The sequence below is a fragment of the Leptopilina heterotoma genome, unplaced genomic scaffold (genome assembly GCF_015476425.1).
Source record: "Leptopilina heterotoma isolate Lh14 unplaced genomic scaffold, ASM1547642v1 Lhet_46, whole genome shotgun sequence".
NCBI classification, from domain to species: domain Eukaryota; kingdom Metazoa; phylum Arthropoda; class Insecta; order Hymenoptera; family Figitidae; genus Leptopilina; species Leptopilina heterotoma.
The window spans coordinates 1444814-1461497 of record NW_025111092.1 but is presented as its reverse complement, the minus strand read 5'-3'; the positions used below and the strand labels follow the sequence as shown (position 1 = coordinate 1461497).

The following is a 16684-nucleotide window of genomic DNA, read 5'->3' as shown; positions in this document are numbered from 1 at the left end:
AAATATATTTTGTTAATTATTTAATTAATAATAAAAATTATTACATAATATTGTATATAGTTAATGTAAACAAATACATATAAAAATAAACAATAAATGGAAATTAAATATATATTTTTATAATAAATATTTTTAATTAGAAAAGATATTTTTGATATAAAAAAATTTTATAGAGAAATGCAAAAAATTCAAATTAATCTTTTATCCTAATTAAAATTTAGAAAAAATAACAAAATGGATATTTATAAAACTGAAACGTTTGCGAAGAAAGTGAAACCACACCTTCATATAAGAATTTGTTTGAAAATTTTACGTTACACGGGAACGTGGCCACCTGAGGAGTTAGGCTCTACTCGTGTCTTATTCTTCATTTACAGCATTTTTGCTTTTATATTTATTTTAGGAATTTACAATGTCGTTCAATTTGTGAATATTATTAAAAATTATAATGACGTCAATAAACTTGCATCGGGAGGTCCTCTATTCATCACTAATGCTTTAAATGCATATAAAGTAATAAATAGTAATTTTATTTCATTTTATTTCTCTCAATTGTTAAAATTCATTTTAATGTTATTTTATTGATTATATTTAAAAAACAAACTTTCAAATGGGTATAAATAAAGAGATTTATTCAAAAGTGTTTACTAATTAAAATGGAATTTTTAAGATTTGTTTATTTTGTTATTAAATTATTTCCTTTCTTTTATAACATTTTGGCAATTATTCTGAAATTATTTCTTTTACAATCTTATTTATTTGTAAAGGAAGTGTTCCGGTTGTGGGCACCCTTTGTTTTTGCCTCATAACATTTGTCCATGTGCCTATTATACAAATATATGTGTACGCATTTAAAGCTAGAGGTCTAAGGTGACTGTCAGTGAAGGAATTAAATTGATTTCTTTAAATAAAAAAGTTTTATTAGAAATTTAGTGAAATGGAAATTTTTTGACAAAAAAATTTTTGTATCCGGTTGTGGGCACCTTTGATAAATCCGCTAAAAATGGAAAAATATTAAAGGAAACCAACACAAATAAAGAAGAAATAAAAGTTTTTTTATTTTAAGAGACTTTGCTGGGATAAAGATAAAAAATGATGACACGTTTTCACAGTATGCTCATCGCTAACAAAAGCATAATGCTTGCATGTGAAGTAGCTAGTACGCAAACCATAACGCACTTCTAATTCACTGAACGACTGTATTCATCGCATTTAATGGAGTTTGCGGCTGTTACTTTCCTTGGCAGAAAGTTTAGATAGATGAGACAGTAGTCCACATCATTGTCAGATGATAGAGCCTCCTTAACATAAAGGTGCCTACAACCGGGAATGACAGTCATTTTTTAAAAAGACCAACACATTTTGTGATGCAGGATTTTGGTTAAACACGAAGGTAAATCACAAAATATTATGACAACACTGCAAAAAAAATTAAACCCTTTTTTTCTGAACGAATCTACACCCATATGTTGCTCTTCGGAAACAACACAAAATTACTTTTTTATTTATTTAATGCAAATTTTCTTTATTATGCTCACAGCTATTACACAAATGCATATATTTGTTTCGTTATCAATACGAAAAGTCCGTATTGTCAACGAACACGACTTGCATTACTTAGATCAGTAAAGTCTGCTTGCCGTCGAAGTTTAGGTAGGGGTGTGCCCACAACCGGCGCTCTTTCCCTATTTAATTATTTTTAAATATAAAATTAAAATTTTTAATGTATACCAAAAATTAAGAAAATAATTTATAAACAAATGTAAATAAAATAAACTTAAAATATGTCAAAAAATCACAATCGAAAATTCTGCTAATACAATCCATCCTCTATAAGGAAGCAAAATAAAAAGCATTTAATAAATAGAGAATAAAAATATATAACTATAAAATAAAAAAAATTCAAATAATAAAAATATATAAACAATGTATTAAAGTATGTAAATTTTTAAATCATAACTCAGTAGTTTTTAAATATTTAAAAGTTTAAAAATAAAAATATTTTTAATTTTTCTAATATGTTTGAAGTTTATAACAATTATTCGATATCATCGAAGAATATATAAGCTTCTTTCAATTATCGACAGTCCCATGTTTTCCAAAGATAACGTAAGGTAGATTTAACAAACTTTAAATATTTTCCTTAAATTTTTTTAAACTTTTTAGTAGTATTAATATTATTATTTTTGCTATTATTACTTATATTATGATTAACAAAATAACTATTATAATTAAGCAAATAATAAAAAAAGGATTATTATTAATGAAAATGACATAATAGTAATAGTAATAATAATAATGAAAAAAAATACTTGAAAATTTATAGCTAATAAAACTTGTGTTATATTTAAGATATGAAAGAATAGTTTCGTGGTACGCGTGGCAGGGAATATTTCATCATGGTGTTTATCAAATATTTGGATTTTTTGCTGTATTTTTCTGGGCATCAGTTCCATTATACATTATTATAAATGATAAAGAAAATAAGGAAAAAGAGTTGCCATTAGATGCTTGGTATCCTTACGATACAACTGGCGCATTTGCCTTCATTATAACATGGGCACATCAGGTTTTATATTTATTTTTCTCAACTTTGCTTCCATTGTTTATTTAGTAAACAAAAAAAATTTATTTGAACTATAATTTTTCTTAAATATTTTTACATAAAACATGAATTTGTGTAATTATTTCTCCTGGAAAAAGATAATCATTCTTTGACAAGAAAGAGAACCGAACCTAATGTAATTTTATTTTAATTAAATGAATAAATACATCACTGTAAAAAGAAAGGTACTAATTCAGTACCAATTTTGGGTAGTAAATCGTCATTTGGTTCTATTTTAATACCAAAAATCAGCTCTAATTTAGAACGTTTTATTTACAGTGATTTACCACTAAGCTAATTGAAAACTTGTTTAAAGAATTTTTTTTTGTCAAAAATTTTTATTAGAATATTTTAATATAATTTACATCTTTATACTTAAAATTCTTTGTTTCAGGGAATTGCAATTCTTTTATGTTGCATTAATAATTTAGCAATTGATTCATTTATTGCCGGCTTAATAAATGTGGCCTCGTGTCAATTTGAAATATTAAAATGGAATTTCTCATCGTTGGCAAATAATATTGAGGAGGAAAATATTTCATCAAACTTGAATGAAAATGAATTGAAAATATATAAATATAAAAAAATTAATGATCAAATTCGCAGTTATATACAACATAATTTGGCAATATTTGAGTAATTTTGAAATATTAATTTTTAATTATAGAAATAATTATTGCTTAAATTTCCATTATAATTTTCATTTGTTTATAGCTTTGTAACTGAAATTGAAAACATATTTAGCAGAGTCGTTGGATTACAATTACTTTTGAGCTGCTTTGTTATTTGTTTATCGACTTTCTATGTATCTCAGGTATTTTACGCTTTATTAAAGATAAATATAATTTTTATTTTATTTTTGGTAGTTATTATGAATTCTAGAAATACGACGCGATAATTATACCTTCGAAAGAAATGTCTATTGTGTTATGTTTCAGAACAAAACCTATATATCCTAAATTGCATATTTAAATTGTCCGGCATCGATGATTCATACCTGAATTATTCACAGAGCGGAAGGCTCTAATTTTAAAGGACAGGTTTTAAGAAAGAGAAACTGTTAAATTGAAATCTAATTATTAAAGTTTTATTTGAATCCTTTACAATTAGAATGAGACAGAAAAAGTAGATCCAGATGTCTTTAGGGACACTGAAACAAAATAGAACTTTGTGGAATCAATTGAGAATTTAAATAGGGAAAAATTTAAAAGTATTATACTTACTTTTTAAATAAATTATTCTTAGAGTCGTAGACCTTACAAGCGATACCTCCTTAAGTGTGAGGTCGAGGAAATGACTTTGTCTAGCGAAAACAGAAAATGCAGTAGATTTCCCTCAAATTGCTTTTGTTCCAGCTAATATAATACACTCAGATACGGCGAGGTATTCGTTACTCCACTAAAATCTTGGGCGGCGTTGTTATCTTCATGTAGACTTGATTACTAACCCAACGTCATTTAAATTTTCAATTTTGTAATTCTTCGGAAAATTCCGAAACCTTCAAATCGTCGAAAGGAGTATCACTACACTGCAAAGAGAAGTGTCTTATTTTGAGACGTTATATTTGAAACACATAAGATGTTCTTGTGTCCACATATTTGAAACAGATATGTGTCTCATTTTAAGACGTTACAAAGTTCCCGCCAATGGTTGTCCACTGCCGAACATCACCGATGTCTTCGATGTGCTGGAAATAGTGGATACTTATCCACTGCCAGACATGATTGACATCATGGATATGTTCGGTAGACTTTGCCGTGGTGGCGGGGCTTTTTACTAAAGGACCGAGTAGATAGACGAGGAAGTGCGAGCAGTGTGGCGAGTCAGGCCAGCTGCGTTTCTGTTGTGACGATATAGAAGCGAAATCAAAATATTATTGTTTTATTGTTTTTAAAATATGTGTTTATACCCGACGCATAAAATTTGTTGTACGCTCCTGAGTGCCGATTGTGCGCGTGCGCTCAGACTCCGACCAATGGCGAGCGAGAAGTTCTCTCTCCACGACGCACCGAATCGAGGACCCCGAATGCACGGTCCGAGATCCTCACTTCTCGAAGCGGTATTACCGCGATAGGGTCTCTGATGTGGTATTACCACGATGAGATCGAAGTGGTTTCACCACAAGCGGTATCACCGCAAGCGGTATCACCGCATAGGAGATAAAGAGGTGTTACCTCACGGGTAGGAACGCGCTCTCCCATGAAATCGTTCGGTGCCGTTTCGAAAGTCGTCGTTGTCCGAAATGTCGTTTATTGTATTGTAACTCGTCGCGTTACTATACTAAAATCCGTGTTTGCTTTATGTTATCGTTTTGTAACTCGCCGCGTTACTCTTTTACGGAAATCCGCGTCTCGCACGTTAATGTTTTTTTTTGTAAATTAAACTAATCGTCAACGCCGTCGAAATCACGGTTAACGCACGAATTTATGTCGCTTTATGTACTTCGTTAATATTCGCGATATTACGTTTACGTTCTTTTCTCGTCTCCGCGCGGACGAATTTAGTCAATTTCTGTACTCATTATTTGTATCTCACATTTTATCGCTTTGTTGTTTTGTAAATATATTTTTGAAATTCGATTCTGTAATTAAAATGTTAAAATTCTTAAACGAACCCTGACCGACGAGCAATCCACACCCTTAACATTCATTACACTGTCTACAGCAAGGCATTTGCTCTTGACATCGCAAGCTTCAACAAAGATAGAGACATATGTATTCAGCTGCGTAAAGAAGATGCAGCGTGCATGTAATTGCTCAGGAGGTCAGTAAGATGCTTAAGACCTGCGAGATCCAGAAGAATGTTAGCATAACAATTAAGGAGAGACTTAAAAGTCTTAAATCGCTCATTCAGAAGGTGAGAGAAAGGCACGACGAAGCGAAGAGGACGGATGAACGTCTCTATCAAGGATTGGTCTGGTCAGAGGAGGCTTGACAGGACCGTAGACTCAGAAGAGATAGATTTAATGCTATTGCATTAAAAAACGTTGCTACGGTTTCCCAAAAAAGAAGATTAAGCAGTCCTGAAGCGTCGAAGGACCTTAAGAAGAAGAAGAAGTTGAAGAAGGAGATGAAACCTCCTAAACTGTCTGCACGTAAAGTTGACAGGGATTCTAACGAAATCCAAGACAGTAAAGTACCTAGGTTGCCGCTACGATCAGCTATGGTTGTAAAGGTAGCTAAAGTTGTTAGTTATGCTGACGTCTTAGGAAAGCTCAAAAGAGAAGCTGAACCTAATGCCAGCCAGACAAGAGTGGTGAGAGCAATGCCCACAAAGAAAGGTGACCTTCTTTTAAAAATTGAAGGCTCACTAGGAAATAAGAAGTTTGCCGAGGAGGTGACAAGGATTATGGGTGAGCTTGGCAAGGTGCAGATGGCGGATCGAAAGGTTACACTAGAGATCCGTGACCTGGACTGTCTTACTGACAACGCCAAAGTTCAGGAAGCCTTGGTGCAGATTTTGGGAGCACCACCATCCTGTAGAAAGGTGACGGTCCTTGGGCCCAACACGCGTGGCTTAAAGTTTTCTATCGTGGTCACAAGCTTAGAAGAAGCTGCAAGGCTTAAAAAGTTAGGACGCGTAAAGGTGGGCTTTATGTCGTGTCCAATCAGAAAAAGATGTTTGGTTGTCAGTTGCAATAGGTGCCTGGGATACGGCCACATAGGAAGAGGTTGTAAGGCGGTAGACAGATCGGCTGCGTGGTTTAGGTGCGGTGAGGCCGGTCATAAGTCTGCGTCTTGCAAAAGAAGCCCAACCTGCTTCTTATGCAAAGAAAAGCACTGCGATAAGGTTGATGTGAACCATGTCGCAGGCTGCGGGGCATGCGGAGTCTTTAGGTCTGCTCTCGAGGAGGCCAAGAATAAATAGTGCGGAAAAAACGGCACAAAAGCGTCGCGTAAGCGACATAATAGGACCTTCACCACACGAACTTCGAAGCCAATAGGTAGTTCCGTGGGTTGAATAATAGTCCAGATTAATACGGGAGTGGTTTTTAGTGGGTCGACCAAAACAAAAGCGATCATCCCCACATAACCAAGGATTCTTTACCTAGTTATCTGAATTCGCAGATTTTCCACTTCCGACTACAAAAAAAAGACGTTACAAAGTGTCTCACACATTTAGCACTTCATTTTGAGACACAATATGGGTTTTGGGTATCCGTCTCACAGTAAGAAGACGTTTTATGTGTCTTATACGCATTGAGTCACCTTTAATGTTTTAAAATAAGACACGAGATGAAATTAAATGTCTCAATATAAAACAGATTTTTATCTCAATGGTTTAAGCAGCTCGAGAGCACGAGGCGATGAGAACCGTCCCCACCATGCAAGAGAGGTAAAGAAAGCCTGCATGGTGGGGGACTGTTCTCATCGCCTCGTGCTCTCGAGCTGCTCCAGTGTGCAGGCCTGACTTAAAGCAACTCATTTTAAGACACGAGTGAGATTCCAGTTTTTGCAGTGTATATAGTGGTTTATGTAGTATGCTGTATACATCGCGAGTCCCCTCCACAAAATCTCGCTGGATCTAGGAGTATTATCTTAGGTACCAGTCAAAGTGAAAGGTCCGGAGTCCAGGTGTTTAGATAAAATACCCTTCTGTCAAGGAGTAACCGAATTATTGATTTGAAGTTGATGTCGACGTAATGTAGTCCTTAGAGAAATATAAATATAATTCGTAGTAGGAATTTTCTCCTTGAATGAATTTGACGAAAACGAGACTCGAAATATAATTCAGGGTGCACCTTGAGACAAGAAATCTTCTCCGTTGCTAAACCTTAAGTAAAAGAAAGGCTTTTCTTTTCACCTGGGAAAAGGAAACTGGGGTTCCACATGTAAGCGGAATCGCGAGTCGCAGTGAATGTCGTACCCCTGCCATCCTATCTACTCAATGCTTTTCTCTCCTGATGTCATAAGATGGGTGTGCATTGAGTAGATTGGATGGTGGGGGTACGACACTTGCAGCGACTCACGATTCTGCTTACATGGTGGAACCTCAGTGAGGAGCGCCTCGAGACGAGTTAGCAGTCGAATACCGGAATAAAGTCGTGCAACGAAGTTAAGTAGTATATGGTGGTTTGAGAGATGATGGGGGGAAAGAGAGCGAGCGGCGCAAGTAGCATGCGTCGACGTCAGTCGTTCTCTGTCTACTTGCTGTACACGACTACGATGGCTGTACTGCATGACATATGTGACCGGGTTTGTGAAAAGGGTCCTTCTTACCAAAATCAACTTTTCGAGATAAACGCGTTTAAAGTTTTCTATACAAATAAATTAGATTTTTTAAAACATTTTACATTTTAAAATAACATGACGAGTGTTCTTTAAGTATTTTTTATACTGAATCCGTTTAGGCTTTTAATTTAAGATTAAGAGGAAATATTCTTGACACTTAGACAACCAAGAGTGATTTTTGTCTTAAAATTACTTATATTTTCATAAAAAAAATTTAAAAAAATTTTTTTATTGAATTTGTTTAAACAATTGCAAAAAAAAATTTTTAACAATCGGGACTGATTGTAGTGTATTTCTAGGACCTTAAACTATAAGAAACCATCATGAAAAAAAATCGATATTTTGGTCAGTAGGGTCCTTTTCTCAGACCCGGTCACATAATCTATTGGATAGATTTTTACGTTTAGAATTAACATAAAACACATTTATTACTACATAATGTAAACCATAAATTTAAAACAAAGCATTTTTGAACGAATTCATAATAAAATAAATGTATCTTTATTTAAGGCTACAACATTTACACCAGTGGAATTTATAGGAAATTTTGCCTACGTCTTGTGCATGACGTATCAAATTTTTGTTTACACCTTTCAGGGCAATGAATTATATCTTCAAGTAATTGTTATTTTACTGTTTTGTTGAATTTATCAAAATAGTATAAATTGGTTTAATAATAAAAATTAGTAAAAAATGACCATTTTTAAATTTTTTTTACGTTTTTCTTAGAAAATGTTTTAGATCAATAATTTTATGATAAACATTTTTAAGAAAAAAATTTATTTTTGAAATTCTTGACCAGAAAGTACTCTTAAATTAAATTTATTGTAATATTCACAATATTATTGTTTTTAGCTTTGATTTGAATATTTTCATAAATTTCAGAATGAAAATTTATGTACAGCAATTTACATGGGAAACTGGTGGAAATTAAATACGCGCTACAAACGAGATCTGTACATGATTATGATTAGAACACGAAGACCACTCGTTGTTTCTACTACTTTTCTTATTAAATTGACAATTCCAACGTTTATGTCAGTAAGTTTCATTTTTCTCTTTAATAATATTTTTTACTTTTTAAAGTACACTACCGTCGGGAATTATCGGTACGACTGCACGCGCACGGGTTAAAAACATACCAATATTTAAATCACGATTTTTTTGTAAATACAAATGTCAGAAAATTAACAAATATACCATTCGAAAGATTATTGAATTCTACGATTACTGGTACATAACTAAAAATTTTAATAATTTATACAAAGATTGCAGCAATTGACAAATTTGACAAAAAAATTTTAAAAATACAATTTTTTTTTGAAATTTTTTCAACCCCTGCACATTTTTTAAAAATTGCAGAAAAAATTTGAAACTTATATAGGTGTGGTCATTCAAGTCTCATCTTTAATTTAAGACTAAAAGAATTCAAAAATCTTAATCGGTTAGCGAGATATCATTATAAACGACCGAGCATTTTCATCCAAAAACCGTTCAAAATCGACTAATTCAATGCATTTGTCAAAAAACATGCTCGAACGTTTATAATGATATCTCACGAACCGAATAAGATTTTTAAACTCTTTTGGTCTTAAATTAAAGATGATATTTGAATGATCACACTTATGTAAGTTTCAAATTTTTTCTACAATTTTTAAAAAATGTGCAGGGGTTGAAAAAATTTCCAAAAAAATTGTATTTTTGAAATTTTTTGGTCAAATTTGTCGATTGCTGCAATCTTTGTATAAATTATTAAAATTTTCAGTTATGTACCATTAACCGTAGAATTTAATAATCTTTCGAATGGTATATTTGTTAATTTTCTGACATTTGTATTTACAAAAAAATCGTGATTTAAGGATTAGTATGTTTTTGGGCCGTGCGTGTGCAGCCGTACCGATAATTCCCGACGGTAGTGTAATTAGTTTTTATCATTAATTATAAAATAATATATATTTTTGAATATTAAGAAAGTAAATTTCTTGTTCATTAAAATACAAATTAGAAAAAAGTAGAGATGTGCAAAAAGCTCGAATTTCCGAGCCGAAATTTTTGCAAGCCGAGTATTTGAGTGACTTCGAGTACTCGAGTGAAATCGAGTACTCGAATGGATTCGAGCTTTTAAATGACAAAAAAACTATCAATAAGTAGAAAATTTCGAATTTATGCGAATTACTGAATCAATAAAGTCAATAAATCTTCAATTTCAAAGTGTATTCCAATTTGCTAATTATAATATATGAGAAAATTATATGATTTTTCTCTAGAACTCGAATTTACTTAAGAGCTCGAAAAAATTCGAGTACTCGAAACGTTCGAGTACTTGAAAAAATTCGAGTGCTCGAATTTATTCGAGCTTTTTGCACAGCTCGGCTCGAACTCAACTTGAGCTCGAACTGATTAGGCTTGGCTTGGCCAGGGCCGGCGGAACTAAATTTTTTAGACTATGGAGTTCAATGGCTCTTATAACTGATGACCGGGGGGGGGGGGAAGGTAAAATTAAAAACTTAAATTATTTAGTTGACTGATATAATTTATTCAATATTACATTACAAAAACAATTTATCTTTATTTGTGAATCCTACAACTTATTTTCAATAATTTTTCTTGGAAAAATATATTTATTAATAAAATGTGTCATGATTTTAGTCTATGGAATTCCATACTCTATCCACGGCAGAGTATGGAGTGCTCCATAGTCTCCATATAGGTTCCGCCGGCCCTGGGCTTGGCGCGGCTCGAAAAATGAAAAGCTCGAAAAAGCTTGATCAAGCCCCGAGCTGCGAGCTTTTTGCACATCTCTAAAAAAAGAATTTCTTGCACGCAATTTTTTACATGGTTTTATTATTTTTGCAGATAATTCAAATGTCATATTCAATGTTTACACTTTTGCACAGAAAAAGTGTCAGGTCTTATTAGGAAATGAATTCTTATAAAAAGAGAGAAAAAATATTAATTACTAATAATAATTACTAATATTTATTACTATTAATTACTAATATTAATTATATTTTATACACTAGAGACACCATTTTGCGGACAGTTCAGTTCTAGTTTTCTAAATCGAGAATCGTTAAATATAGTTTCTAAAGTACACATTTTTATTTTTTCAGAAAACGAAATGCACACTTATTTGATAAATTACAATTAATCTGAAGATTATAATAAAATTTATTGTTTCTTGAAGATTTTGGTCAACTCTTCTAGTCAAGATAATTAATAACGATTCTTTAATTTTCTTTATATTCAACTTAAGTATTATAATTTTCTCCTTTTTTGCTTAGAGAGTTTTGGGAAATTTGCATACAGATACCTTAGATTCCGGACTCCAAGGTCATGTGGGGTTAATATAATACAAAAAAATAAAATAGTATTAAGTTTAATAACCTGGTGGCCTACTGCCAGCCCCGACCCACTAAAACCCGTAACCCTTATTTTGGAGCCCTTTACCCACCTTCCAAACTGTCGTAAGATTTTAGCCTTCGAGGGCGCCGCTCCAGCTCTGTCGCTAATGTGATTTTTTTCTTTTCTTGCGGATTTTCTGCGTCAATAGTTAGAATTTAAAACTATTTTGACGTCAAAGCGGGATTTACAGCCAAACAAAAAGAATAAAGGAACAAATGTAAAAAAGTGTAAAAAGTCAAAAGATAAAATTAAAATATGTTATTTCTTTTCTTAAAAAGAGACATTTATCCGGTTGTAAGCTAATCCAGCTGTTTTTAATCTATTTAATAATATTTTTAATTTTCTAGTGTGATCTGAGATTGAGGAGGCAAAAATAACGATGTCGTCCATGTAGACAAACATCTCAATTCCTTGAAGGCCTGAAAGGACCTGATCCATGAGTCTCTGGAAAGTGATTGGGTCCATTTTTAAACCAAATGGCATACGATTATATTCGAAATGCCCAAAAGGTGTCAAGAAAGCAGACTTATGTTTTGATTCAGAGTCCAATGGAATTTGGTGAAAACACATTGCAAAAAATATTTTGCTCTACCTAATTGGTCGATTATGTCAACAATTTCTGGCAGGGGATAAGAATCACCTGTTGTTTTTCGTTAAGTTTTCTGTAATCAATGACCATACGCTATCGTTTATTGACGTTAGAGTCGGATTTTTTATGCACAATCCACAATGCTGAATTGTAAGGAGATATTGAAGGGTATCTGTATTATTTTATTTGGTTATTTTGTAATAAGTACCTGCAATTTCGTTTAATGTGACCTTTTTTTACAATTAAAACAAACTCTGTCTTCTGCATTTAATTTATGTTTTTTATTGTAATCATTATTTTTACCTGTAATTTCTAAATGTGCTACTTTTTTATTATTATTCAAGAATTTGCGTATGAAAAACGCAAATTAACAACTTTGCATTTGGCAAGGACGTTTTGATTACTTCGCGCTCTGTAATATTCTTATCAGCCATTATTGTGATAATTTTGCCCTAAGACGGATGTTTATTTTTAAATTGCTCTATAAACCATTTCACGTTTATGTGATTTTCATGCATTAAAATTCCTGCAGCAACAATTTCCGTATCACCTTGAGAATTTTCAATTATTACTAAATAAACAGGTGCTCTTAAATTCAGAAGTTTGTATGTAACATCTATCCCAATAAATTCAGGATAGGCCTCCATAGCTGTCTTCATTTTGTTGGTGATACAAAAAATCCCCTCAAAAGTTTTATCCTTCGTTAGTATTTCACATTCAGCACCTTTGATTTAATAATAAATATTAATGAATATTAATATTAATTATATTATTGATTTAAAATAATACATATAATATGTTGTATAATATTTATATTATCCTATATATATAATTAATATTATATTATTAATATTAATTAATAACAAAAACAGGGCTCGAACTAGGTCTGTAAATTTGTTTCAAGTCCGTTAGAGTTCTTTTGAAAAAAGGTCTGTCTGTTTATTTAGTTCACTTCTTTTTTACCTAAAAATTCCAAATTTAGTTTATTAGACTTTCGTTTTCCAATGCTATAAGCAACCTGAAATGAAAGATTTTCGTTAGTTGATGAACTTACCTGTAAATGCTAAACGCTGTAACTTACTTGTGATTGAACTGTCATGTCGTCGAGTGATAACATTTTTCACTCCTTGCATTAAGGAGCCCATCGAATGTCCTACTTGGTCACTTATTTACCGACACGAACTCTAATTAAGTGACTTATCAAAACTATTGTCCTAAGTTTATTTTTATGAGTACCAGGATCGTCGCTAAGAAGATTATTCAATAAAAACAAAATTATTTTTATTAATCATCTGTGTCATTCTTCACCCCGGGTTATCCTGATCATAAGTTCCTTCCCATAAGGATTAAGAACAATAACGAATTGTTACAAATGATTATAATAATTATTTACAATTTACCATTGAATTCAAGAATATTAATCGCATTAGTTTTTTGGACACCATTCTTATCAGAGAAAATAGTTCTATTGTAACGAATTGGTATCATAAAGATACCTTTTCTGGTAAATACATAAATTATAATTCTAATGTATCCTTTAAAGATAAAATCTCAATCATTTATGGTTTGGTAGACAGGGCCATAAAACTGTCGGACCAAAAATTTTTTACAGAAAATTTAAATTTTATTTATAAAATATTAATTGAAAATGATTATCCTAGAATTTTTTTAATAAATATATAAATATTCGTTATTGGTTTCTTGTAAACGATAATGTGGTACATAGACAGATTTTTGATACTACAAATTGAGTTGTTTTGTCATATGTGAACGAGTTACAATATTCTTTGAAAGAATTGTATAACGCGTATAACGTTAGGGTTGTTTTGTCTTATGAGAAGGATCCATTTAAAGTTTTTTCAAAGAATAAGGACAATACTCCATTTGATCTCAGATCGCATTTGGTTGCAGTACTAGCTCCGACGGCCGCAAGCGGCCGTCTACGGTGCTGGTTTTTTACGTCCATTGTCCAAGTCCATTATTTCATTAATAATAATATTAATTATAATACAGACATTATAATATTCAAATTTTTTTAGTTAATAATTTGCTTATTTATATTTGAAATGTTGACGATTTTTTTAACAATTCAAAATAAGATTTATTATGAGAACTTTCTCTTAACAAAAATAACATTTATATATTCGCGCTCTTTTTAAATAACATACGACTTAAGGCGCTCTCACAGCTAGTAGGCAGCATACAAATTTGAATTTACTGTCTCTTTCACTCTAATTGATTTTCTCTCTTACTCCAATTACTGCCTGCGCAGGCAGGCAGAGCTGTGAGAGCTCCATTACATGTATTTATATTACATGTATTTTAGTTTTGAATATCTGAGGATGCCTGTCGTCGACGGGTGAAAGCTCATAAATAACATATTTTAAATAATTAAGATTATGGATTCTTATCAAACAATATAATATGACACTAAAATTATAAATCCAAACAAAATAACAGCACAATATAAAGGTCTGTAAAGTTCGACATAATTTGAAGAATTTTAGAGAAATTATAAATTATTGCGGAAATTAATTTATTTTCAAAAGTAATAAAGTTCTACGCAAGAATTCAATTATTTAAAAAAATTTATTAAAGTTCTTCGCAATAATTCAATTATTTTCATTAATAATAACATTTTTACAGAGATTAAATTATTTTCGTAAATACTAAGTAAAATAATAAAACTCATTGCAGAATTTATATTATTTTTAATACAAATTTAATTAAAGTTAAGTTAAAATAAATCATTTATTTAAAACTTTTAAAATTTGTTTATTAAGTTCTTTATGAGAATTCTATAGCGACAAAGAAGTTAGGACAAATGAAATTCGACATTCTAAAAGTTTAATGCTTTAGAAATTCGACGTTTTGAAAATTCTATGTTTTATAAATTCGGTACTTCGGAACTTCACTCATGCGAAAATTCGGTTAACTACAAATATGGTTAAATAAAAATTTGATTAAATAGGGTAATGTCACATTGAGTGGACCGCCACTTTGAGTGGACCACCTGAGTTTTTAAGTTATCTGACAGCGGAAACGTGAAATAAATAAAACGAATAGCAGCACCGCACCTAGAAACAGTAAGAATTTATGTTCCGCGATAATTATACACGTTATTGTTTGATGTAACGCATTTTTAAGAACACAATCCAAAAAAGAAGTCGCTCTTACAATGAGTAAAGTGATTCGGAAAAATAAAAGTAGTGTAAAATTTAAGTTTTAAAAGGTAACTTATTTTTTTCCTACTACTTTGGACATTGAAATTGATTGTCTTAGTTTAATTAAGTGATAATTTTGACTCAAAAAAAAATTTTGGTGTCTGCCATAAAAAGTTGCATGTCACCATGAGTGGACCACTGTTTATAACCATGACTGGACTGCCTGTTTTTTATATTTTTAATGTCAGTTTACCATTTTTATGGAAAAAAATTGACAATAAATTAGTTTAAAACTGTTTTATGTTCTTTATTAATTTTTTTGTGATTTTGATGTGATATGTGCCAAAATTATTGAAAATGGTTTCACTTGTAAACATTGCGATACAAACATGGTCTGAAGCTGCATAAGCATAAATTTTGTTTCAATATATCAGAAATATTAAATATTAAAGAATTTAGATTAACTTTTACAATTTTTTAAGAGTGGTCCACTCAAGGTTACAATTTTTTCATTCCTTAAAAATGAGCTATTTTTTTAAAGTCAATTGTTTTTCCCAAATAAAAAAATAGTTATTTTCGTAACAAGGGCGCAAAATAGGTGATTGCGACGATGGCGAAATGAAGGGAGCGAGGGGACACAATTTCGCGCCCGAGGCGAAGCCGAGGGAGCGAAAGTGTCCCCGAGGTCCCGAAATTCCGCCAAAGTCGTAATCACCTTTGCGCCCATGATGCGAACATAATTTTTTGTCCTAACTGCATGGAAAGTATGGCATAGAGGGCACGCACGATTAAACGCTCATATTAGTTAAAAATTAAGCTCTATATAAACATTATATCGAATGAAGTCTATAATGATAGAAGTTTTAAAATAGAAATAAAAAACAATGTATTCTGGAAACATAGTATTTATTTAGAACGTAGTAATTAATAATTAAACAAAACTGAAACAAGAACTTTTAAAATTGACAATTTTGATAAACGAAATGGGAACAAAACCAAATGTCTCATTATTTTTTTAGAGAAAATAAAAAAAAATTGCAAATTTTTATAGACAAAATAAAACAAGTTGAAAATGTTTGCAGTTTTATAGTCAACACAAAAAGAAAGTCGAAAATGTCGCATTTTAATGAAGAAAATCGAATAATTAACAAGCGGGCGGAAAATACTTTACCGCCCGCTGACGTCATACAAGCGGGCGCAAAATACTTTTCCGCCCGCTTCCCCCACTCCCGGGCGTAATGTGTTACTTTGCGCCCGCCTTAAGTGCCCGAAATGACATACTTTCCGTGCAGGTAGGACAAAAAATATATTACGCTACATAATTGTATAATATAGAAATACTACCATATACAAATTCTGAGAATTGGGAAATTTTTTAGGTTATAATCCCTTTATATAAACTTTTATGTACTTAAAATTTCATTTAAGCAAAATTTTTATTTTTTAAAACGAATACTGAAAAAAACTCTAAACAACTGAATATGTTCTATTCATTCATATTTTCCTACATGGATATTTTTATAAATTGAAATTCAGTCTGTTAAGTATGAATTCGATTATTCTGATTAATATTATCAAAGAAAATCTATATATTAAGCGAATTCAGGCTTAACTGTATCAAAAGTAATTTTCGATAAGTTAAACTAAAAGACTTAATATTTATTCACCCCAAGATAAACGTTTAATTCTT

At 31.5% G+C, this 16684-nt stretch overlaps 1 protein-coding gene across 1 annotated transcript; it reads left to right on the top strand.

The window, feature by feature from the left end:
- Positions 1–234: 234 nt before the first annotated feature.
- On the top strand, positions 235–8970 carry LOC122507314 (odorant receptor Or1-like). Its single transcript, XM_043619940.1, has 7 exons — positions 235–513; positions 2029–2114; positions 2353–2569; positions 3000–3241; positions 3320–3419; positions 8347–8454; positions 8722–8970. Exons 1-7 carry the CDS (start codon positions 235–237, stop codon positions 8968–8970), a joined length of 1281 nt encoding a protein of 426 aa, XP_043475875.1.
- Positions 8971–16684: the final 7714 nt, after the last annotated feature.

Coding starts and splice junctions, on each gene's coding strand:
- LOC122507314 (XM_043619940.1), top strand. CDS start 235: ATGGATATTTATAAAACTGAAACGTTTGCGAAGAAAGTGAAACCACAC. Junction 2,115..2,352: donor TTTTCCAAAGATAACGTAAG/GTAGATTTAACA, acceptor GTTATATTTAAG/ATATGAAAGAATAGTTTCGT. Junction 3,242..3,319: donor CATAATTTGGCAATATTTGA/GTAATTTTGAAA, acceptor ATTTGTTTATAG/CTTTGTAACTGAAATTGAAA.